The following is a 22,601-nucleotide window of genomic DNA, read 5'->3' as shown; positions in this document are numbered from 1 at the left end:
CTCTGACCCTCTTTCATGGTTACATGGGAGTGGACTGCTTCTTCAATCACTGCAGCACTGAAAAAACGCTTTTAAGTTAGCCCTGCAAGCAAGAAAACGAAATACCGTTGAAGAACTACCTCACTAGCCTGCCTTCAACAGACAGCCATTCACAGACAAATATTCTCATGGTCACTTAAAAAAAAAAATCACACTCCATTGTTAGATTTAGTCCAAACCAACTGCCTTCACAGTTACAGAGATTCCCTCACCATTCCTGGTGGAATTCTTAATGCAATTCAAGCATGGTCAAAGGCAAGGGGTTGCAATTCCTCCCCTGGGGCCATATTGCCCCGCAGATTGGAACTGGGAGAGATGCCTGTCTGGACAGCGCTTGCAAAGATAAGCGCGCTCATGGCAGCTAAAGACACCCCCGTCTTCAGAGGACTCGGACCCTAGCATGGCGCAGGGAATGCTGGCCTTTCAGGGAGAGACACAAACTCTTTTTGGTCAGGTGGGTCAAAACCTCTCTCTCCGAGATAATTCACGACGACGTTGTCAGGAGCAAGGACAACATAGTCACCTGCCTCCGACGTAAGCAATCGGCTCACTGCTCCTCGAGAGGATCAGGCCTGCTATTATTTTATTTATAATACAGATTTATTACTTCGTTAGCCTGCCGTTTCGTCTGCATAATGTATCGCTTTTAAAAGTGGATTACTTCTTGCTTCATGCAGGGAGCACATCAAAGAAAACATTAGCATAAAAAGGACAGGAAGACAGAGCATCAGCAATTTCTAGTCAAGCAGGGCTGTGTAATTTGACCTGTTCATTTATATCTGGGCTAGATCGCTAATTAACATGCACGTGTACCTTAATTAAGGTGCATATAATTTTTCAATTTAATCATTTAGAAGCTTAGTAAACTAGAGCTGTGTGTATATATATATGTATATATATATACATATTTCTATATATGTATATATAATTTTAGGTCAAACTCTGGCTTTAATGTCCAGAGTGACCTGGAGAGAAAAAAAAAAAAAGAAAAAACACTTACCAGGAAGTGAGAAAGATGTTGGTGTCTCTTTCCTCCCTGCAAATCTACAGTGTGCCTTGTCATAGCTAAATTAGGTCAGATGTGAAAAATTGCCCCGAGTGATCCCTGCTCAGAAATGGCTCTAATCAATTAAGCTAATCCTTGGCTAATGTGATTTACCTACAGCAGCTGCAGAATGACAGGACCAATCGTGTCCCTTCCCAGCTAATCTGTGACCTGGCTTCAGAAGCCAGGTCCCTGGACCGGGCCTGGGAAGCTAATGGGGGCTGAAAACCAGGGCTCCCTCCACCCCTTTTAAGGTGTCTTCTGCCAAACCAGGGCGAGGGCGGGCTGCCTCGTGTGCAAGGACGACGGCCATTTGCAGGACGAAGGGCAATTTCTGCGGGACTCCTCCCCAGCCCCCCCATGTTTCTATTTATGGAGGGGAAGGGGAAAGCACAAGGGAAACCCAGGCCAGTCTTGGAGGAGGAAGACGAGCACACATACCTTAAACTGCCTGGCCAGGTGCTGCTTATGGCTCTCCTCCACCTGCTTGAACTTGGACTCCAGCCCCTTCATTTGGTTCTCCATCTTTTCCACGTACTGCAGGTCCCTCTGAGTCCGCCTGTCCAGGACCTCTATGGATTGAGACATGTTTTGCACCTGTCAAAAGGCAACAAGTTCAAGAAAGGAGCTGCAGCAGGAGCCCACCCAACTTATTTGCCTCCTAATACACGACAGTGACCTTTTCCACGCAGCCGACACGCTGGGAACCAGAGGCGGCCCATGCATTATTTACCAGTTAATCACCAGCATCAGGGAGTGTTAGGACCAAGAACTCCCCAAACAGAGCAAATTGGCTTGGTAAACATTTCCTCTGCCATGTTCCAGAATGCTTTCTCTTATGGCCAGCGATGCAAATCAGGGGTTCGGGAGCCTCGGGTCCTCCCCGGCTCACAGCTCCAGGCATACAAGGCTTTGGGTGACTTTTTTTTCTTTCTTTTGATTTCATCAGAGGGGAGGGGACTGTGTCTCAGTCTCTTTATTCTGCAGGATGAAACCGGTCAGGCAGGCATAAATACCAAAAAAGGATGAATAGCGCTGCTGGGCTTCCCCCACCCAGGTAGAGACTCTCTGTCCCCCTAAATCTCACAGGCATCCTGCCGCGAAGGTTGATGGCAGGAGCGTGGAGCCAAGCTACCAGGGCCCTGCTCTCCCTGACTCTGCATCAACCTTCGTCCCTATCTCGCGCACCATCCATCACTCCTCCCGGTATCATAGGTGGATGACTGCTCTGCAAACATACACATTCCGTGCATCGAGTCAGGAATCAATCAGCCAGCAAATGAAGAATCGCTGTTTTACGTCTTTGCAGGCAGATCTGAACTGAGTCTCGCCTCAAGATGGAACTTTAATATTCAACAGGATTCCAGAGAGCTTAAAAGAAAAACAGTTTCAGGGAAGCCACCTGCCAGTGCATTTTATTCTGGGGAAACCGGCTGGTGTTTCTGTGCACATGCATTCGGGGTGGTGGGGAGGGGATGCAGCTCGCGATAGTGCAGTGGCGTCTGGGTCGCTTCTCAGAATTGAATCCAATCACCAGGGAGGAGATACCTGCACGACCACCGCCAAACTCCATTTCTGACTTCCTGCTGCCTTTGGAAACCCTCTCGCTTTTTACGAACGGAACCGTGAGGGTATGACACGCAGCTTGACTGGGTGGAAAGATGACAGTGCGGTTTCTACCACTTACGGTACCTCCTCCGCCCCCGCGAATAAAGTAAGAGCACGACCGAAAGGCTTCTTGGGAGGAGAAAGACCGATATTACTCATTGCAGCATTTTAAAATACCTGGAATTTCATGGCTAGTTATTTAAAAGCAACACACAAATCCAGCTTAAAAATTCAGGTTTATAAATTACACTCTGTGGGTGACTCTGATGCTCTCTGGTCCTTTCCATGGGGAACCGGAAAACGTTTGCTCTAGTACCTTCTCTCTCCCTGCCCCCCACACCTGTCTGATTCTGTCACACTGAATAACCACAGGACTCGCTTTGAGAAGAGTTGTGAGTTTTGGTTTCCTCCCTATTTTAAAGCTCATGCCAAACACGACCTCCCTCGGAGGCTTCCAGGATGCGCTGAGCCAGAAGTGGCCGCATGCTACTTGGAAACGGCATCAGCTCGTTGGCGCGAGGCCTGCCAGGCAGTAAGCACGCATACACATCTGTCTCAGCCACCTGGCTGGACGGGGAGCGTGGGATGGGAGGGGCCTGGGGCTTCTTCACTCCTACACCCGCGGCACAAAGCCCCCTGCGCCTAATGCACCCAGGGCCTCCTGCAGCCACAATGCTGGGAGGAGGAACACGGATGGCCGCTCCTGTCAAGACCCCCTCCCCTCCTGAGACGCAGGGTTCTTGCTGCGTTGGCAAAACCCACAAGGCGGGGGCTCCTGTGGGCTGAGCAGAAGCTGCTGGGTCCGCACTGGCCCCAGACGCAGACCTCCAACAGGGGCCCCACGCAGCACAACGGGCTTCTCATTTGCCAGAAGAGGAATGCTTTTCATGAATTTTAAGTAAGATTAAATTTAAGATCGAGAAAACAAATTCTAAAGAGGCCAAGCTACTCCGTTGCCTTGACACAAAATGCGGACTCTCCTACTGTCCGTCCCACCTGGAGCGAGGACCCCCCTCTCTGGCCGGTCATACAGCAGACGATGGGGCTGAGGGGCCCAACCACTCCCAGGTGGGTGTTCTCCCCCGGTCTACACCCCAGTCCCTGGGCCATCCTCTTTCCTGCAGGCTGTGTCCCTGAGAAACCAACTGATGAGCTCAAGGTCACACAGCTACCAAATGACACCGTCCTCCCCAGGCTGAGCCCATCCTGTCACTTACTCCACTCTATCTTTACGAAACCCTCGGAGGTGAACACTATTTCGAGACCCATGTTATGCTTAAGAAGACCAAGGCTCAGAGAAGTTAAGCAGCTTGTCTATCGTCACACAGCGGTCAGCCACGATCCAAAGCCTGGCCTGATTCCAAAGCCCATGCTTCCAAAGCCAGGGCTGGTGGCTTTTTCAAAGAGAACAGAACCCGTGGCCCCCACAGGCCTTTTCCACTCGGCGGGCTTCCCGTGGCCCTCAGCCCTGGCCTCATGTCGGCACCGGGCATCTACCAGGTCCCGGCTGCGAGGCCCTCCCGGGGACTCCAGGCCAATGACAGTCGGACCCCTGGGCATGCGGCCCACGACTCCACTGCCCGACGCCCTCGGGTGGAGCCCCACATGCAGCCAGGCTGGAGAAGCACAGAGCTACGCGCCAGGCGCTTGGCTGGGACCCCAGCCCTGCCGAGGGAACACCTTACCGGAGCCGGGCACATCGGTGCCCCCTCCCCACAGGCAGGAGGAGACCCCGAGGAGGCAGGCGCGCCCTGCCCCCGCCGCACTAACGCAGGAAGCCGGGAGGCCCTCTTTTACAACAAAAGGCTGCTGCCCTCTGAAAACAGTGCCCACTGGGGTATAAAATGGGCTTTAAATCTTCCAGCCCTGACACCGTGGAGTACGGAGGCAGAAGAAGGGCCCCAAGCCCTGCGCTCCCAAGGGCTCTGAGAGCTTTCTGGAATCCAGACGGCACCTCCCCAAAGAGCTCCAGGGCCCCCAGCCTGTCCCCCGGCCCCCCGCTTCCCCCCTCCCAGGTCCCAGAGGCCCCTCCCAGCTCCACCTCTTCCTCTGCAATTCTGAATAATTAAAGGCCCAATTAGGCTTTGGTCTAGTTTGGTGTTAATGAACGTTCGTGGAATCTGCTAAATGCGTTTTACTTTAATTCTTTCTAAATGACGTACTGGGTGGGCTAGAGACCGCAGAACAAAGACCACGCTGTCCCTTACAGGGGAGCAGGCGCCACGGCCAGGCCGAGTCCACGGCCTCCATGCCCTTCTCCCCCCCCATCCTCGGGACCGCGCAGAGCTGGGAGTACCCGGGAGTCGCTTACCCACGCTTTCCCTCCACACTTAAGGAAACTGAGGCCAAGACAGGGACCTGCTTTGTCTGCAGTTGTGTGAGGCGCTGTGGCTGAGCGGGGCTCACACTGAACAGTTCTGACCTAGCGCCATGGTGCTGCCACCGCCACGACCTTCCCCAGCCAGGAGCACAACCCGGGGCGGGGGCAGGGGGACGGCTTCCTCACAGATCAGGCCGCCCCCACCCCGTACTCCTCAACAATGGCAGTTATGGCTCATTGGGGGGTGTGTGTATCCAGTGGGTGTGCATGCTGCATACGTGGGGTGTGTGTGTTGCGTGTGTATCCGGTGTGCTGCGTGTGTATCCGGTATGTGTGCGTGTTCTGCGTACGTGGGGTGTGTGTGCTGCGTGTGTATCCGGTATGTGTGCGTGTTCTGCGTACGTGGGGTGTGTGTGTTGCGTGTGTATCCGGTGTGCATGTGTGTGGTGTGTATCTGGGGTGTGTGTGTGTGGTGTGTGTACATGGGGTGTGTAGGTGGTCTGTGCATGGTGAGGGCATGGGCGTGCGTGTTCCTGTATGTGGGCAGTGGAACGGGGTGAAAAATCTCACCAAGTTGACATGATTCTCGTGCAGATTCTTTGAAACGATGGGTTTAAAACGTGAGTGTGAGCGCACGGCGCCGCTGCCAGTGGGTCGCAGAGGGCGGACCGCGGCGCACTTGCACCACAAGGCCTGCGATTGGCAGAAGCAAGTGCTCATGGGCAGCGGAAAGAGCCCATCGGCGAAAACCCAAGGGGCTCCCAGGGCGCTCCCCCAGGCGGCTGCTCAGCGACAGCTCCGAGCCCTCCGGACTACAGGTCCCCACACGGCCGGGACAGACGGGAAGATGGTGGCATGGGGAGCAGCCCACGTCCCCTCTCCCCAGTCCCATGCGGCTCGTCCAGCAGGGTCTACTCATCTCCTCCTGCGCCATCTGTGGGGGGGTCTCCATCCACCCAGTCATTCATTCATGAATATTCTGAGTGTGGACACGCCAGGAAAGAGGGAGGTCTTGAAGCCGGGACAGATGTGCAGGCCAGCCCAGCCTTGGTGCCGGTGCGGGCACACACACGCACACACGGACACACACGCACACACGCCCCGCACAGACTCACCTTCTCCAGTAGCTGCCTCAGCTGTTTCGTGCGGGCATCCCGTGAGCACATGGTCTGCTGGGGGGCGACCACTGTGCAGATACACCTGCCCTCGCTGTCCTGGGCGGAGCTGTATACCTGCCAGCTCTCCTCGGGGTTGGTGGGCAACACCTGGGGGGGGCAGGTGGGGGGGGGAGAGGGAGAGAAGTGAGACCCTAAGGCAGGGCACTGCAAACGGCAACCAGCAAGGACTGTCAAAGTCCGACCCCTGGCAGAGAAGGACAAAAACGGTCCAAAGACACGTTCTGACCACGGGGAGGGACGGGAGCCCCCGAGAACAAAGGGGCGGAATCCCATCGTGGTCCCCAGGGCTAGAAGGAAGTCAAACAGGCACGACTCTGTAAATTTAGTTCAAATTCAGGGGATTTTTCAATCCCAGGGATGTTTGGTGTTCTGGCATCTGACAGAATTGGTAGGCTAGGCAGCAGGGAGGGGGAGAGGCCGCAAGCCGGTGAGGAGTCAGGCAGGAAAGCAAGTGGCTGGTTGACTCACAGCAGCACGTAATTCAGAAATAAGATCTCCTCCCCATAAGGCAAGCAGGGGTGGCTGGCGCAGCCTCACAACGCCGTCCCTGACGCTCGGAGACGAAGCGCCCGTGGTAAAAGCCGGGGTCCGGCAGCCCATTAGCCCAGAGCCGCCACGACCCCGAGCCCCGGCGGCCGTCCTGCGGGCATCCTGGCAGAGACTGCCCGAGGAGATGCCAGCCTTCCACGACTGCCAGGGCTGCGACCCACGAGTCCTTTGGTGGATGTCACCAAGTTTCTGGGGACATGTGGGGCCAGGTCACACCCAACCTCAGTCCCAGGGTATGCCCAAGGACCACCGAGAAACCGGAGCTGTGCCTGGCCGGTGTCCCCTTGCAGCCCGGCTCAGGCGCTGAGCACCAGGCACATGGGGAGACACTACTGTCCAAAACCACTGCTGGAGCACAGACCCCGCCCCCCGCCCCCCCCCTCCGCAGCTGCCGAGCACCTTAGGTCACCTCCCCGCTATTTTTAGCCTGGGGGTGGGGAGGAGAATCTATAGGAGCTGTACATCTGTTCATTCATTGCCAACCCCAGGAGCCCAGGACCCAGACGCAGGAGCACAGTCATTATGAAAAGCACGCTGGCTGTCATCCTAGAAACACCAGGTGCGGTGAACATGCCGAGGGTCCTAGGAGGGGGTCATGTGGAGACCCCCCACCCCCGGAGCGCTGCGCCGGGGCCAGCAAAAACCAGGCAGGAGAGGAGCCTCCTGCCCCCCCCACGCCCCAGAGGGAGCCAGCCTGGGGCCCTTCCTCACATCCTCCTCTGCTCAGGGGAGCTTCCCGCTCAGCTCAGCCTGGCTTGCAGCTCCAGCCACCATCTGAGTCAGCCCTGCCCACAGGCGCCCTGGCCGCTCTCCCCCTCCCCCAAGGCCTTGACAGGGGAGGGAAAAGCCACCTGGGAGGTAGGACAGAGGGGCGATGGGACCGAGAGGGGGCCAGCTCCGCAGCCAGTGCCTCCCAGGGCCCCACCCCGGCCACCGCACCTTCAGGCTCCGGGACCCTGAGGGACCTGGCATGCGTGGGGACCAACAGGGAAAAGAGCCTCAGGGAGTGGGAGCCGCCCGCTCCCGGCCCGCCTGCCGGCCCGGCCCACTCCGGGCAGTCCAGTCAGGTCTGCCTTTCACAAAGTAGGGCGGGCTCAGTCCGAGCCCTGGCTGGACCAGCCCCGACAGGGTGGAGCAGCGGCGTCCCCACCCCTTACTTGCTGAGTGACCTTGGACTAGTCCCCAAGTCCCTTGCCTCAGTTTCCTGACCTTGTCAGTGAGGGACTTACTATTAGTTGAAGGGGACTCCAAGCCTCCAAGTCCCTCAGGCGCCCTGCCCTGCGAGGAAACCCCGCGAAGGAAGGAGGCGGCGCCCCTGGGGGACCAGACGGGCCGCTGGCCCGGCCGGCAGCGCACGGACAGGGTCACCCCCACCTGCTGGGGGAGCCGCCGGGGACCCCTGCCCGCATCCTTGGCCCTGCGCCCTGCTCGGCGCCGCCCAGCCCGGGGTCGGAGGGGGCAGGCGGGAGGGCCCGCGGGGCAGCGGCGGGGACTTACGCCGGTGCTGCGGTCGAGCGTCCCGCCGCTGGCCGCAGAGAGCTTGGTGGTGTTGAGGCCCACCAGCGAGGGCAGCGTCTGGGACATCCAGTTGGTGATCATGGCCATCGTGCTCAGCACAACCCCGATCTTGAGCAGCGGCACCGACATCGCGCCTCGAGTCGCCTCCTGCGCCCGCGCGCGCCGGCGCCGGCTCCGGCTCCGCGCCCCCGGGCAGCCTTCAGGCGGCCGGCACCGCGGCGGGCAGGGGCGCCCGGCCGAGTCCCCGCGCCCCCTCGGCCCGCCGCCGCCCGCCCGCCGTAGCCGTCGCCGCCCCGCGCGCCCCGGCCATGGCTGCGCCGCCCCGGGCGCCGGGGGAGAGTGGCCGCTGCCCGCCGCCCGCCGCCCGGTGTCCGCGGTGCCGCCGCCCCTCCGCGCCCTGCGCCCGCGCCCCGCCGCTGGCTCGGGCTCCGGCTCTGGCTCTGAGCGCCGCGCGGGCTGCGCGCGGGGGCCGCGGCCGGGAGGCGGGGACACGGCCGGGCGGCGGCCGACGCAATCTGCCCAGGAAATGGGTGGATTTTTCCTCTCCGCTCCGGCTCCCCGCCGCCCCCTGGCTGCTGGCAGCGAGGCCTGCAAACCCCAGTCGCCAAGGGGTTGAGATGGGTGTTCAGGGAGGAAAGCTGACCACTGCCCCCAAGTCCTAAAATCCACGTGTACCTCGGCGGCCTGACTCTCCAGATGGGCTGCGCGCTGCTACCCTCCCCCCCCCCCCCCCCCCCCCCGCCCGCCCCGCTGAGTCAGGCCGGGGCACCCCTCTGGTACCACCCCCACCCCATTGCGGGGTCAGCCCTGGCTGCCCCGGACCTACTTGGGGGTGGGTCCACGCTCCCGAGGCCAGCCCTGCTGCCATCTGAAGCCCAGCCGGGAGGGGGTCTCCAGCCCCAGTGCTGGGGGAGAGGGAAAGAGGTGTAAAGGCTCTCTGGGACCCAGGGTGGCCAGGTGCTCTAATACCTCTGGGAAGAAAGGAGTTTCTAGGCAATTGCTGGCACCCACCAGTGTGGGCTCCCGGGTATGGGCGGGAGGGGTCCGTGTATGCAGGAGGGGTGCAGGGCCCAGCTGGCAGGGCAGGAGCTGGGTGCAGGTTTGGGGCTCAGGAATCTGGGCAGGAGCGCAAAAGGTGCCCCGCCCATGAGGAGCATGGCCCTGGGTGGGGCCTTGGGGTCTATGGTTGGGGGGCAAGAGTGGCGGTCCCAAGTCCTGGTGCCCAGGGAGAGGGGCAGGGCAGCCTGGCACAAGTCCCCAGCGCTCTGCAGCATCACGCCAGGCCACGTGCAAGTCTCCTCGGAAGCCCGGCGCGGACTGGGTCGAACACCTTAATGGGGCTTTAGTGTTTGCAGGAGGCTTCTGAAGGATGAAATGCACATGCTCCGGTTGCTCCCATTAAGCTTTCCCAGCCATTTGGGAAGGGAAGAGCTCCCCAGATCACTCACTACACTCTCTTCTGCCTGCGCGAGAAGTCTCCCTTCCAGAATGCGGACTGCAAGGAGCCAGCCTTCCTGGGGCTTCACTCTGCTCCGTCCCCTTTCAGAAAGGGGACTCGATTACAGCCAGGATGGTCCTGGCCTGAGGGTTGGGTGTGAGACCACGCTGAAGGGTTTCCTGATTGGTTTCCCTGATGAAGGTGAGGGAGTGCAGGTGGCCCGTTCCAACTGTTGGGGAAGGGCGCCATCTCCCAGTACGTGCTGGTACTGCAGGCTCCGCTGAGCACCAGCGGAGTCCAGGCCACACCAGGTCACACGCAGGGGCACGGGCACAGGCACAGGCGGGGGCAGGCGGGGGGGAGTAGGATGCTGGAGGCAGCATTCACGGGACTACCGATGCTCTGGCTCCTTCCTCTGCCGGCACATGAGAAACAGATGCGGGGCCCAAATCACTCACGCTCAAATCCCACTGCAGACAGTGGCCACTTAATTGGTGGGAAGAATTTCAAATTGAACCCAACGCAATCTACAAGACTCTGGGGCCCTCCATCCAGAAGCCACAGGTACTAGCTTATTACCTACTAGTGCAAGATGGGGGATACAGTGTGCTGCAGACCAACCCCAGGACAAGGCCCAGACACAGGGGACAGCGTGCCCTACAGCCCTGGACAGAAGCAGCCCCAACGCGGGAGCAAATTCCCGGCATTGCAACCAAGTACGTGCCATGGCCAGAGAGGGGCATCGCCGATAAGCCCCTCAGCACTGAGAATGCAGACTCGGGGGTGGACAGCCTGCCCCTGGCTGGGAGACCCCGGCCAGGGCACTGGCCGTCCTGTGCCTCAGTTCCCCCATCTATGAAATGGGTTCGGTAATAATAATCGTCACCCTTCTCTGCGGGGTGCTATGAAGATTGGGCGGTTAGAGCAGGTGCCGGTTGGCACCCAGTACGACCATCCTGCTTTGCACAAGACACAACCTATCAGGAGGCCCCCAGCGGAGCCACCAGGGGTTAAGCGAATGGCAGAGACCTGGGCCACCCCTCGTGAGAGCTGCTGCTGTTGATACAGACGCACACGTGCGGAAGAGGTCTCGCGGGACACGAGAACGGTCCCCACCGAGCAGGGCTGCGTTCTGGGGGATGACGCTCGAAGGGGCGGACACAAAGAATTAAACAGCAACAAAATCGCTCCTGATTCTGAAGAACATCTCATTTCACCTGAGGTCCGTAATTCCCGTAAGGGTTTACAGTCGGCGCTCCCAATGCGAAGAGCGCCGGCTCGGCCGGGCTCCTCCACAGAGAAACCGAAGCCCAGGGAGTGGGAGGCGACGGGGCTGGTGCCCATGCGGGGGACCGCTGGGGGCAGGAGGGCCCGAGGACCACTGGGCCGGCCTGGGGCTGGGAAGCCCCCTCCGCAGTCGCGCTGGGGAGCCGGGGGGTGCGGGCACCCCCAGGCATGGCGGAGAGGCCGTCCTGTAAGCCTGCGGCTCTGGGCGACTCCCGCCGGGTTTGCCGAGCGTGGACTGCGCCTCGGGGTTCCTGCAGCTGCCCAGAGCGAAGCTGACCCTGGGAGGAAGGGGAGTTTGAGAGGGACTCGGGGGGAAAGCCTGCTCACCCCCGGCCGACGCCTTTCTGCCCCTCCTCACCAGCTCTCCCGTCCTTGTCGGCTTTATAAAGAAGCGGGCAGAGGCACCGTTCACATCCTTCCCTCCCATAGTGCGCATATAGACAGAACAGCGGTGTGCGGTGGGTACAGCCCTGCTCCTGACGAACCGGCAGCCTACATCCCTGCCCCCCTGCCCTGCACCTCTGCTGCCCTGCCCTGTACCCCTGCCCCCTGCCTCCCTGGCCTGCACCCCTGCCACCCTGTCTTACTCGCCTGCCCCCTGCCTTGCACCACTGACTCCCTGTCCTGCTCCCTGCCCCCCTGCTCTGTGCTCCTGCCCCTACCCTGTACCCCTGCCGCCCTGTCCTGCATCTCTGTCCCCCTGCCCTACTCCCCTGCCCCCTGCCCTACTCCCCTGCCCCTTGCCATGCACCCCTGACCCCCTACCCTGCCCCCCTGCCGCCCTGCCATGCACCCCTACCGCTGTGCCATGCACCCCTGTCCCCCTGCCCTGCACCCTTGCCGCCCTGTCCTGCACCCCTACCGCCTTGGCATACACCCCTGTCTCCCTGTCCTGCATCCCTGCTCTGACAAACTGGAGGTTGGAGGAAAGTCACTTCCGACTCATCCAATCTCAAACCAAAGTCCTCTTCAGTGACTGGAATCCCTGAGTCAGTAGGAAAGACTACTGCTTTTAATGCATTTGAAAGGGTCATCTGAGAAGCCTTGAGCAAGTGTAATTGGATTTAGAAGGCTACACAGTATTTCCCAAGGCAAACTATGAATTGTTGAAGAATGAGACATTGGATTAAAGATCCTTGGCGTTGGCCAACCCCAGATGTTCCTGGGAGGAACTTCAATCCCAGTTCCCACACAGCTCTCCTTGTGGCGAGGGCTCACTCGCGTCCACACGTCGGCATAGCTGGGGTGACGTTAACCGAGCAGGTGCTGAGCCCCAGACACGCTCACACTAGGTGCGCGACGGACGTCCCTTAATCGTTGCGGACGCCCATGGGCGATGCTCTCGCTGTGTCAGTTCCAGAAAGACGGCAGGACCTGTCCCAGGTCACCTGGGGAGCCAGCCGTCCCCAGGACCAAGCTCAAACTCATGGTGGGCCTCCGCCTGGCAGAGGTCACGGTGTCTGTGTGCCCCGTGGCTATGATAAAGCACCAGACAGACAGCGTGGAAACAGGCCTTCGTGGCTCACGGGGGCGGAGCCTGGGATTCTGAGAACAAGGCAGTGGCAGGGTTGTGTCCTGGGAGCGCCCGCCTCCTCGCTGCGTCCTCACGGGGCAGACGGCAGACGGGGTGAGTGAAGCCTTGTTACAGGGCACCGGGCCGGTCATGACGGCAGAGCCCCTCCCAAAGTCCTCACCCCCCAATGCCATCACGTTTCGGGGTTAGGATGTCAGCATGTGAATTTGGGGGGGACCAGCCAGGTTTCTGTCCTCCAGCCTTGACCTGGGTGGGCTTTGCACAAATTCACCAGCACATGTGAAAACAAGAACGCCAGCCTCCAGGGCCTGGGGCTTCAGGGCTCTCAGAAAGAGCGCCGACGTGACATGCCTGGGGAAGCACCCTCCTGCCGAAAACCGCGGTCTTCTTCTAGGGGACGGCACATGTGGGGTGTCGGAGCACGACCCCACGAGGGCCCACAACAGCCGCTCTGATCGGAGCGTCTCCGTGCCGCAGACACAACACAGGTCCACTTTGCTCAGGTCTGAGCAAAGGGACATCCCCAAAGAACAAAGTTGGGATGCTCTTTTGCTGTGAAAAAACCACGCACACTTTTCTCAAGCTATCTGCACATAGTTGGGGTGGGGGAGGAAGAGGGAAGACAGACGTGGGGGGGTCCTCACGGAGCCAGTCCGCTCCTTCCAGCCCTTATGTGCCCTTTCCACTCACTCTCCTCTGGGGAAGAACACCCCTGCGGCAGGGAAAGGGTCTGGTCTGGAGCCGTGCACCTTAGGAGCCCACGGTGACCTGAAGCCCCTCTCCCAGCAGCCACAGAAGACCACCATGGGCAGCCCGATCCAAGCATCCCCTTATTCCGCCTCGCTCAGCCCACGGCCTCTGGGTTTACCCCGGGGTGATTGCTCCTCATACCCATTCACGAGGGGCGTTTCCTCCTGGCCTCGCCCGTGCACTTGCAGGACCCTCTGTGGTGGAGGGTCTCCCGCCACGGCCGCTGTGGGGCTGGGTCGTGTGGAAAGGCCAGGCGTGCGCTCTGCTGAGGCTGCTCTGCTCTCCGCCCGACCACCGGGAGAGCATGTCCTGAGGAGGGCTCAGAAGACCCAGGCCGGGGCTCCACTGGCTGGCTGCGAGCCTGCCCAGACATGCTTGGTTGCCCCGGGTGCCGCTGCGACGGCAAGTGCGTTAGCCCGGCTGCCGGGAGCTGGCCCGTCCCCAGCCGAAACTGCTCCTAGGTCACTTCCCTCCGCGGTCCGCACAGGCTCAAGGGGGGTGTTGGGACTCATGGTGTTTTCTCCAGTCCCCCGGGGACAGGAACCGCTTCCCGTGGGAGAGTGCTCTGTGACCAACGGCGGAGCCACGACGCCCCCTTCCAGCCCTCAGTCCTGATTCTCTGTCCATCCAGAGAGCTGACTGCCCGTGGCCCCTCCCTGTTGCCCTCCACACCCTCTGCTCCTGCTCCGGAAAGCTCCATGCTGCTTTCATAAATGCTGCCTCAGACTGGCTCACGTCCAGACCGGGAGGCCACGGCTTCACGTTGTTGCCCAGCGGAAATGGGGTCCACTTCTGGGAGTGGCACTTTGAAGAGCCCGGATGAGATGACTTTGTAGAGCCCCGTGGGCTGAGCTCGTGGTTTTCGGGGGTCCTGTAAACGTTACTGTCCATTGAGGGAACTCCCCATAAGTGATTGAGGAGGACAGACTGGTTTCTATTGAATCAGTCAGTGATTCCGACACGAATTCACGGCTCCTGACGTGGATCGGAGGGTGACGTAGTTATAAAAACATCTGAGTCCACCCTGGGGTCCAGCTGCGCTTGCAGGAGGCACCGGGAAGTCAGCGCCCGCTCAGAGCCGGCCGCGGGCGCTGCCAGCCGCTCCTCCTTCCCAGCGCCCACGCTCTGCCCTCAGCAGATTAGGACCCTTTGCCTGCTGGCCCGACTCGGCCTCAGAAAGCCGCCCAGCCAGCTCTAACAGAGGCTGTGTTGTCTCTGGAGAAATGGAGTCCCTCGATGCCATGCCCCAGACACCCTCCCCCCGCTCTCCTGCATCCACAGGACGAGGCCCGGAGGCTGGGCAGCCTGGGCATCGGGAGCCTTGGTGCGCTGGGCAGGGCAGGGGCTCGGGGACTCATGTCTGAGAGCGGCGGATTGTTTCTGAAAGCCCGCCTCCGTGTCTTCTCCGAGTCCTGCTCTGCTGTCAGATTTAACACCAACACCCTGCGGTCCTGAGTACGCTATTTATAACATTTATAAATACACCTCTGTTCTCTCTTCGACCCTCATACACCCCAAGCATCGCTTGAAGCCCGAGGAAGAGACTTCTCGCCAGAGCCACCCGCGACAGCCATCTCGCACGCTGGAGAAGTCTCCGCCGTGAAGCCTGGGCCTCTCACGCGCTGGCCGACGCTGGGGGATGGGATAAGCACTACTAACGAAGATGGGGCTTCCGCCCACCTCTCCCCAGGCTCTCCTGCTGCCCGCTCTCCCCCCGACCGCCAGAACACCGGACCGTAGATGTCATTACACCCTGCATAACGGGCACACAGTACCAATCCCTGTGGCCGAGATCAGAGCCAGCGGATTGGAAAGCTCGCGTCTTTAAACACTGCCGGAGAGCAAAGAAGGCACCTTCACCCTCCGTCATCTGGCCGTCATCTGGCCGTTGTTGTCCTAAGACTTAACCTGGGCCCAGAGGGAGGGGGAGCCAGCGTTTGCAAGGAGCCGCGAGCAGGGTCTGGTCCCTCTCCCCCCAGTGCTGCGTGAATGATGCCCAGAGCCCCACATGGTGTGACGGACCGTGGGCCTGTCAGCGATTAGCGACGTTAGCTAAGCATGTCTGTGTGCTCTCGCCTGCTCCTTGGACTCAGCCGTCAAGCAGATGCTGGGATGCGTGAAGGGGTGCAGAGCTCCCTCCGTGCACCCTCATTTTATTCCCCAGAGAACTGAGGTGAGGGGCCTGGGTGCACTCTCCCAGACGCCCCCCGGATGGGGACTTGCTCAAGGCCCCCACCCTTCGTGGTAGGAAGAAGACCACAACATGGGCCCCCACCCAAATGCTCCCGGGCGCTCTGGGCTCCCCTTCTAAAAGCTGAGTTTCCAGGTCAGAGCATGGGGCCCGCAGCTGGAGACTCTCCCCGAGCTGCCCTGCAAAGGGCTACAGATCTGCTCGATGGCTCCAGGCACCTCTGTTCTGCCTGCTGCTCGTGACCTTGAGCCTTTCCCTCTACTTTTCATGTTTTCTCTCCATCTTAACAGAAACATGCGCTCGGGGTCTCAGGCGGCAGACAGACCTGGGGGCGCACCAGGGCTCTGTCACTGACGCGCGGGGCTGCGAGGCCAGGTACGGCACCTCGAGGCGCGGCGTCCTCGCTTGGACAGTGAGGATGCTGCATGGGGTCGCTGGGCTTGCTACCTGCGGGTCCAGACGGGCTCCCGGCAGGCAGCGTGATTCAGGGACACTCAGCCAACGGTGACCCTCCTTACTGGTGTCAAGCCTGTGCTTGAGGTGGTCCAGCGCGCTTCTCGTGTGTGCGACGGCCTGAGAAGCGTAGGGACAGTCATCTTCGCTTCCCACCTGCTGCCCCGGTCAGCCGCCCGGACCATCGGGAGCGGCCCCGCCGTGGCGAGGACCCTACGGCTGCCGCTTCCAGAGTGTGGGAAGCATCACGGTGTTCCTGTCAGAGCCAAAAACTGGCTCCCCCCCTACCAGCCTGGCTGGCAGTTGCCATGTATCTAATTCAGTTTAGCTAGTAGTTAGTTTCGTATTACTTTACACGGTGACGTTAATACTGATCACAGGGCCTGGTAACTTTAGTAATAAATACAACCCAAGGCAGAAAATTACCTTTCTTTTTACTGGGGAAGGCGGCAGTCAGTGGAAGGAGAAGCAAAGTGCTCTCAGAGACAAAGCAGCTGCGAGGGGAGGGGGAGGGGTCACAGCGTCATGCCCTCCCGGTGTCACCGCACCTCCCTGCCGCCTGGGACTGGGGAGCGCTCCGCTCCCTGCTGCTCTGCGGTGGACCAGCCCTAAGGCAGAGGAGTAAATGCCGTGCATCGTGAGCTAACTGGTTTAGGGAAGGACCGCAGTGCTCCCGACCCCCAGCCCCACCACCACTCCCACCCCGGTGTCCCGCGCAGATGTGGGGGAGATCAGGGGCCAGAGCAGGTGCACAGGTCAGTGGGGTCATCCGTCCAAGGTTAGTCTCCAACAGGTCACAGAACTGGGCTGTTTTATTCTCATTAAATTTGCTCGGGGGAGCGGGTGTTGTCTTCCCCTGTAGGACGGGCAGAATCTCAGGAGGAGAGAAGAGATTTGGAGTGACGGGTCCCGGCGGGATTCTGAGGGGCTGACCCCACGCCAGCTGCTCGGTGACGCCCGCCCCGTCCATCCACGGCGCCCACGCACACCTCCCCGGGGGAGTCGGGTTTGCACACACCTGGACTGGGGCTCCTGGACCAGCCGTGACAAGCGCGGGGACACTTGGCTCAGTATTCACAGCGGGAAGCCCATCAGGGCGTGCTGTGGGGCGCTGGCGTCCTTAAGAAAGGCAGAGCCTGGCTAGGGACAGGAGCTCGCTTCTCCGTTAGAATAAATCAGCTCCTCCACACACCCTTCCTCCTGTGAGGTCAGCCTCGGTGGGGAGCCCCCTCCACCCCTGCTCACTGCTGGACGCAGGAGCGATCTCAGGACGGCTGGCGCGCACACCACCTTCTCCAAGCTCACCCCTGCTCCGACCCCGGAGCCCTGGGTTCACCCAGTCTCCTGCCTCTTAAACAATCAATTACAGTAGCGCCTCGGGTCTTCCCACAAAGCTTATCAGCCCAGATGCCAGACCGCAGGGCTCGGACACGCTCCACACCGTGAGCCCAGGTCTGACTGCGCTACAGCGGACCAGCTGGCGTCCAAGAACAGCACGCGATGGCGACAGGGAGGGGGAGTTAGCAACCGGGCAGGACGGGGTCGGGCGGGGGTGGGGGGGGGGGGCGACGTCTTTGAGAGGTATCCAGTTCTTGGAAGGTGGACGTTCATGCGTAGAGGCTAAGAGTTTTCTCAAGGTCACCCCAATGGCGCCTGGTAGGACTAGGGTACAAGTCAGGGCAGCTGAGTCAAGGTCATTGCTATGGAGCCCCCACCCATTTCACAGCTTCCTATGCAGGCAGCTTGCTCTTATCAGTGGACCAAGTGGGCCTGGGGCTCAGGTAGCCCCAGCTGCCCCACCTCCCCCAGGACAGAGGGGTCAGCTCCCCCCCACAACCATCTCCCCCAGGACAGAGCGGTCAGCTCCCCCACACCCACCTCCCCCAGGACAGAGCAGTCAGCTCCCCCATACCCACCTCCCCTAGGACAGAGGAGTCAGCTCCCCCCCACATCCATCTCCCCCAAGACAGAAGGGTCAGCTCCCCCCCATACCCAGCCTCCCCCAGGACAGAGTTGTCAGTTCCCTCCCACACCCACCTCCCCCAGGACAGAGAGGTCAGCTCCCCCCCAAAGCCACATCCCCCAGGACAGAGGGGTCAGCTCCCCCCCACACCCACATCCCCCAGGACAGAGGGGTCAGCTGCCCCCCACACCCACATCCCCCAGGACAGAGGGGTCAGCTCCCCCCCACACCCGCCTCCCCCAGGACAAAGGGGTCAGTTCCCCCACACCCATCTGCCCCAGGACAGAGGGGTCAGTTCCCCCCCACACCCGCCTCCCCCAGGACAAAGGGGTCAGTTCCCCCACACCCACCTCCCCCAGGACAGAGGGCTCAGCTGCCCCCCACACCCGCCTCCCCCAGGACAGAGGGCTCAGCTGCCCCCCACACCCATCTCCCCCAGGACAGAGGGGTCAGCTGCCCCCCACACCCGCCTCCCCCAGGACAGAGGGCTCAGCTCCCCCCACACCCGCCTCCCCCTGGAAACTCCTAAGGTGCTTCTCAAGGAGTGTGAAGCACCACCTTTGATTGGAAATCGCAGAACGAGACCGAGTAAGACGTCTTTCTGTCTGAGGACAGAGTTCGTGTGCGCCCGCCAGCCTGGCACGTAGTAGGCCATCCATCACCGGTTGGCGTTTGACTGAGCGGCTCATCACAGGCGGCTGTCGGGAGAACAGATGGTGCAGCCATGTGCTCGCTCCCCCGCCCGTCCGCGGGCCTCCTTCGAGCAGCCCGTATGAAGTGCAGGTACGAGTCACGCGTGTCTGACTTGTTCCCACTTCAACGCCGCTGACCCGGGATCGTCATGGCCCTAGAACCTTGTGTGCAGATCTCTGGAAGGGTCCCCAAAGGGCGGATACGGCCGTGGGAGCGACTTAGAAGGGGTGGGAGAGGAACAGGATGGGCAGTAGAGACAGACCCTCAGGGCTCAGCCTCCAGTGCTCAGCTCTCCCTTGGCTTATTCCAGGTGTTCACAGGCACTCGGAGCTTTGCTCACGACACCGTGCGGTGTGGCTTCCCGGGGTTGAAATCACTTTGGGATCAAGAAAGCAAGACTCTTGAGCGTGGATGTCCCCAAGCAGCTCTCAGATTCACAGCAGCCCAGCCCTGAGCCACAACTGCCCCCAGCTCTCCTCGGCACCTTAGAGGTTACTGCTAAAGGTGGCAGGCCCCAGCCCATCCGAGGTCATCTGGGCAGCACCGGGGAGCAGGGGTCTCTGGAGCTGGTGACCACTCTCTGAACCTTCCTAGACTAGGAACAATCGGAGTGATTTTAGCTGTTTGAGCCTTTGTTCTAAATCCCACCACAATTCGGGACAATAGGCCTCACACAGAGAGTAGCCTACCCTCGGAGGCAGGGCTGGGGAGGGTGGGGCCGTCCCTCCTGGCTGTGCTGAGGGACACAGTCCCCGGAGACTTCCCAGAGCTCTGCTTCAGAAAGAGAAGCCTCCGGAAGAAAACAACACCATTCCCCTGGCTGGTGCAGGGGGGTGGGGGCTGGGGAGCTGACCTGGGTCTGGAAGGGGGACCTGGTTGGAGGAGGAGGGGCAGGAGCCTGTGCAGGGGCTGGCTGACCCCCGGCGGGGGGGGGGGGGGGGGAGGGGGGAGGGGGACAGGCACAACCGTCAGCACGGCCGGGCAAACACTTTCAACACCGAGATGAAGCTTCCAATTGAAGTTGAACTGAAAGTTTCTTCCCAGAATTGGGGATCTTTAAAAAGATGGGAGGTGGAGACCTCCGGATGCGAAGTGTCTGTGGTCTGGGTGCCTGGAATGGAGAAGGCCACCGAGGCTCCAGGGGCCCTCGGGACAGCCACTTCCAGGGCCCCGGAGAACTAGCTATCTCTTTCCCAAAACATCTCGATAAGGCACGTGCTCTTAATTGCCACCTGCCTGGCTCCTCTCTGCCCGTGTGCGCTCGTGTCTGCGGAGTGCGTGTGTGTGAGTGTGTGTGAGTGTGCACGTGCACACATGCAACTGTCTGCCCACAGCACAAGCCCCTCAGCCAGGCTCTCCCCACCGCCCAGAAAACTTCTCTCCCTGCTACCGTGCAGAGCCTCTCTAGGGGAGCCCACTGTCTGGGGGCACCAGGGAAGGGGTCTCTGAGGGCGGGTGGAGCAACGGAACCCTCCCAATGGGGCGCTTCCCGGACAGAGCCAGGGAGCCTGCAAGGGCTTCAAGGCAGAACAACAGAAGCTTCTTCCAGAGCCTTCTCTCCTGTGATCCACCTCTTGCCCTCTCTCTTTGTTTCCTCTTTTATCCTGAGATGGAGGGGGACAGAGGGAGGGAAGGAGGGTCAGGGGCAGCTGGGGCTTGTGGCCAAGGTGCGGGCCGTCTGTCCACCTCCTGGACCTGCAGCTCCAAGGGGCCAGCCTCTCTCAGCTCCGAGCGTGGCACAGTGGCACCAACGAAAGGGCATTTTAATGTCACTCCCGAGCAGCCGGGCTCCTGAAGCTGGCAGCCTCTTCCCAGCGCCCCGGTGCCAAAGCAACACCCCCATTCCAGCCCTCCCAGACAGCCCTTCTCCTCTCTCCACCTGCCAGCTCCGAAATGGATTTTTAAAATGGAGAATACCAGCCAGAGACAGGCTTCCTATTGATACATTGTTCAGGGGATGGCAAGCCCGCTTAAAATGCCCAGCAGTCCCCACACACGCACACGGTGGCTTGCCACTCACACTTCATGCCGCGCATGTGGCCACAACCCCCCAGCCGCCACACTGAGTCCACAATGCACCCAGCCCTGCACACACCGCCTGCCCTTCCCAGTCTGGCCTCCGAGGCACAATTGCCACCACTGCCGGCCTGGGAAGCCCCAAGGGCAGCGCTATGCCCAAAGGAAGGGATGCAGGATGCTCTGGAGCAGGGGTGTGGGGGGGGTGGGACTTAGCTCTACCTCTGGAAATGCCTGGAGCTTGGACACCCTGCTCCGAATGCCCCCCCCCCTCAGATGACAATAGCAGCGGTAGGAGTCCCTCATGCTGCCCTTTGAACTTCTCAGGGGAGTAGGAGGCTGGGGGTCCTAGCAGAGAGGGGGCAGCCGACAGCCACGCCGGGCCCGGGCTGGCGTTCCGGAGGTGGGGGCACGCGGCAGGCTTGGGTCAGCCCGCGCCCCTCCCTCCAAGGCCGGTGCGCCGCGCTCGGGGCCCCCTCCCCACCCAGGCGCGGAGCTGCGAGCCAGCCGCTCCCGGACTTCGCCGGCCCCGCGTGCTGGGCGGCCCCGCGCTCCGTCGCTCGCAGAGAGGAAAATGGCGTTGAATGCACGTACTTGAGTGAGTTCGGTGCCCATCAGGATGAGGAAGAGGAGGCTGAGGAGCTTCCGGGCCGGTTGCATGTCTCGCTGCCACGGCCGCCGTCCTGGCATGCAGGAGCCCTGGTGCTGGCGCCGGCGCTGCGTGGACGCGGACGCGCTCCCGGCTCTGCTGGCCCCGCGCCTTCAGCACCCGGAGCCTCCGCTCTGCATGGCGAGCGCGTCCTGCGCGCTGTCCCCGCTGTCCCCGGGCGGGGCGCGGCCCTCCGCGGCCCCTCCTCCTGCGCTCCTCCCGCACCGGCGCGCCTGGGCGGGGGTGCCAAAAGTTTGCGAGGAAGGCAGCCGGGTGGCGCAGAGGGACCCGCGCGCCACGCTCACGCGCGGGAGTGGGGAGGGCGGCGGCGGGGAAGCAGGCTGGGACAGGATGTGACATCAAAAAGGCGGGGGAAATTTAACTCGGAGAGAAGAATCCATCCTGGCTGGCCGCAACTGCAGGGGGCTCCGGACCCCCGAGATCTGGGATGGGAATGGCAGGGGCGGGGCGGGGACTAGCCGCTGGGGGAGGGTCTGGCCTGCCCGCCCAGGAGCTAAGCTTGACATCTCCAGGAGGTACAGAGATAGAAGTGGAACATGCCCTTAGGTGTCAGCGTTTAATGAGGTAGACTGGCGCTCAGACCCAGGAAGGATGTCTCAAGGCAGGTGTGGGAGTGGGGGGTGGCAGGCAGAGCTAGCAAGCAGGTCATCTGGTGCTCAGATAGGCCTTCTGCCTGTCCTCTGGGGCGTGGTCAGCATGGGCGTGCAAGGGGAACAGAATGTGTCCTGGGAACAGAATGCTGTCCCCATGCGGGGTGTGTGTCCTTGTGTTCACGGTTTGTGTGCATACACGTGGGGGCAGCTACACTCAGGCCTGGAAGGGTCCCGGGGGGGGGGGGTCTGCATTGTCTTCCTTCCTGTCACCAGACGCTGTCCTTTTATACCTACTCCCAGCCAGAGATCCAAGTCTTAGACCAGGGAAGCTTGTCCTGGGGTTCACATTTCCCATTTACACTCCCCTTTCTAGGGAGAGAAGTCCCCAAGCGTCTGTTTCCTGGGAAGCTCAGGTGGCAGAGAGTTTAGGCACGTGTCTCTCTTCTCTGTCCCATTGTTCAGTGTTTAGCCCTTGGAAAGTCAACTGTGAAGAAGGCTGTCGACGGTCCAGCCCTCTCCCATCCCAGGCGGGGAAACAGGAGCCCTACTGCGGGTAACTAACAAGTCACCCAGGGAGGTGCAGAGCCAGCACGGGATGTCAACTCCCAGCCTGTCCCCGTGCCGCCGGGCATTGGAGAAGGCACCCTCCAGACAGGAGACGGGGGCCTGGACTCGAGCACCTGGAGAAGAGAAGGTGGTGGTGCGGCTGCCAGGCCTCCACTCTCTGGCCAGCTCCTCCGGGGGAAGCCCTGCTCT

General features: G+C 61.0%; 1 protein-coding gene across 5 annotated transcripts in view; it reads right to left on the bottom strand.

The window, feature by feature from the left end:
• The window catches only part of OLFM1 (olfactomedin 1), a 36,620-nt gene extending 15,096 nt beyond the window's left edge, over positions 1 to 21,524 (bottom strand). Inside the window, exons 1-3 of one of the 5 annotated variants that reach the window (XM_026514319.4) lie at positions 21,177 to 21,524; positions 6,128 to 6,277; positions 1,526 to 1,681 (exon numbers count right to left, since the gene is read on the bottom strand). In XM_026514319.4, the coding sequence (XP_026370104.1) occupies positions 1,526 to 1,681; positions 6,128 to 6,277; positions 21,177 to 21,272 (402 nt within the window). In that variant the 5' untranslated portion in view covers positions 21,273 to 21,524. The other 4 variants (XM_026514318.4, XM_044389502.3, XM_044389503.3 and 1 more) reach the window with 4 other exon arrangements.
• Positions 21,525 to 22,601: the final 1,077 nt, after the last annotated feature.

The sequence above is a fragment of the Ursus arctos genome, unplaced genomic scaffold (assembly GCF_023065955.2).
Source record: "Ursus arctos isolate Adak ecotype North America unplaced genomic scaffold, UrsArc2.0 scaffold_18, whole genome shotgun sequence".
Taxonomy (NCBI): Eukaryota; Metazoa; Chordata; class Mammalia; order Carnivora; family Ursidae; genus Ursus; species Ursus arctos.
Note: the sequence above shows the minus strand (reverse complement) of the source record. Positions and strands in the feature narration are given on the sequence as shown.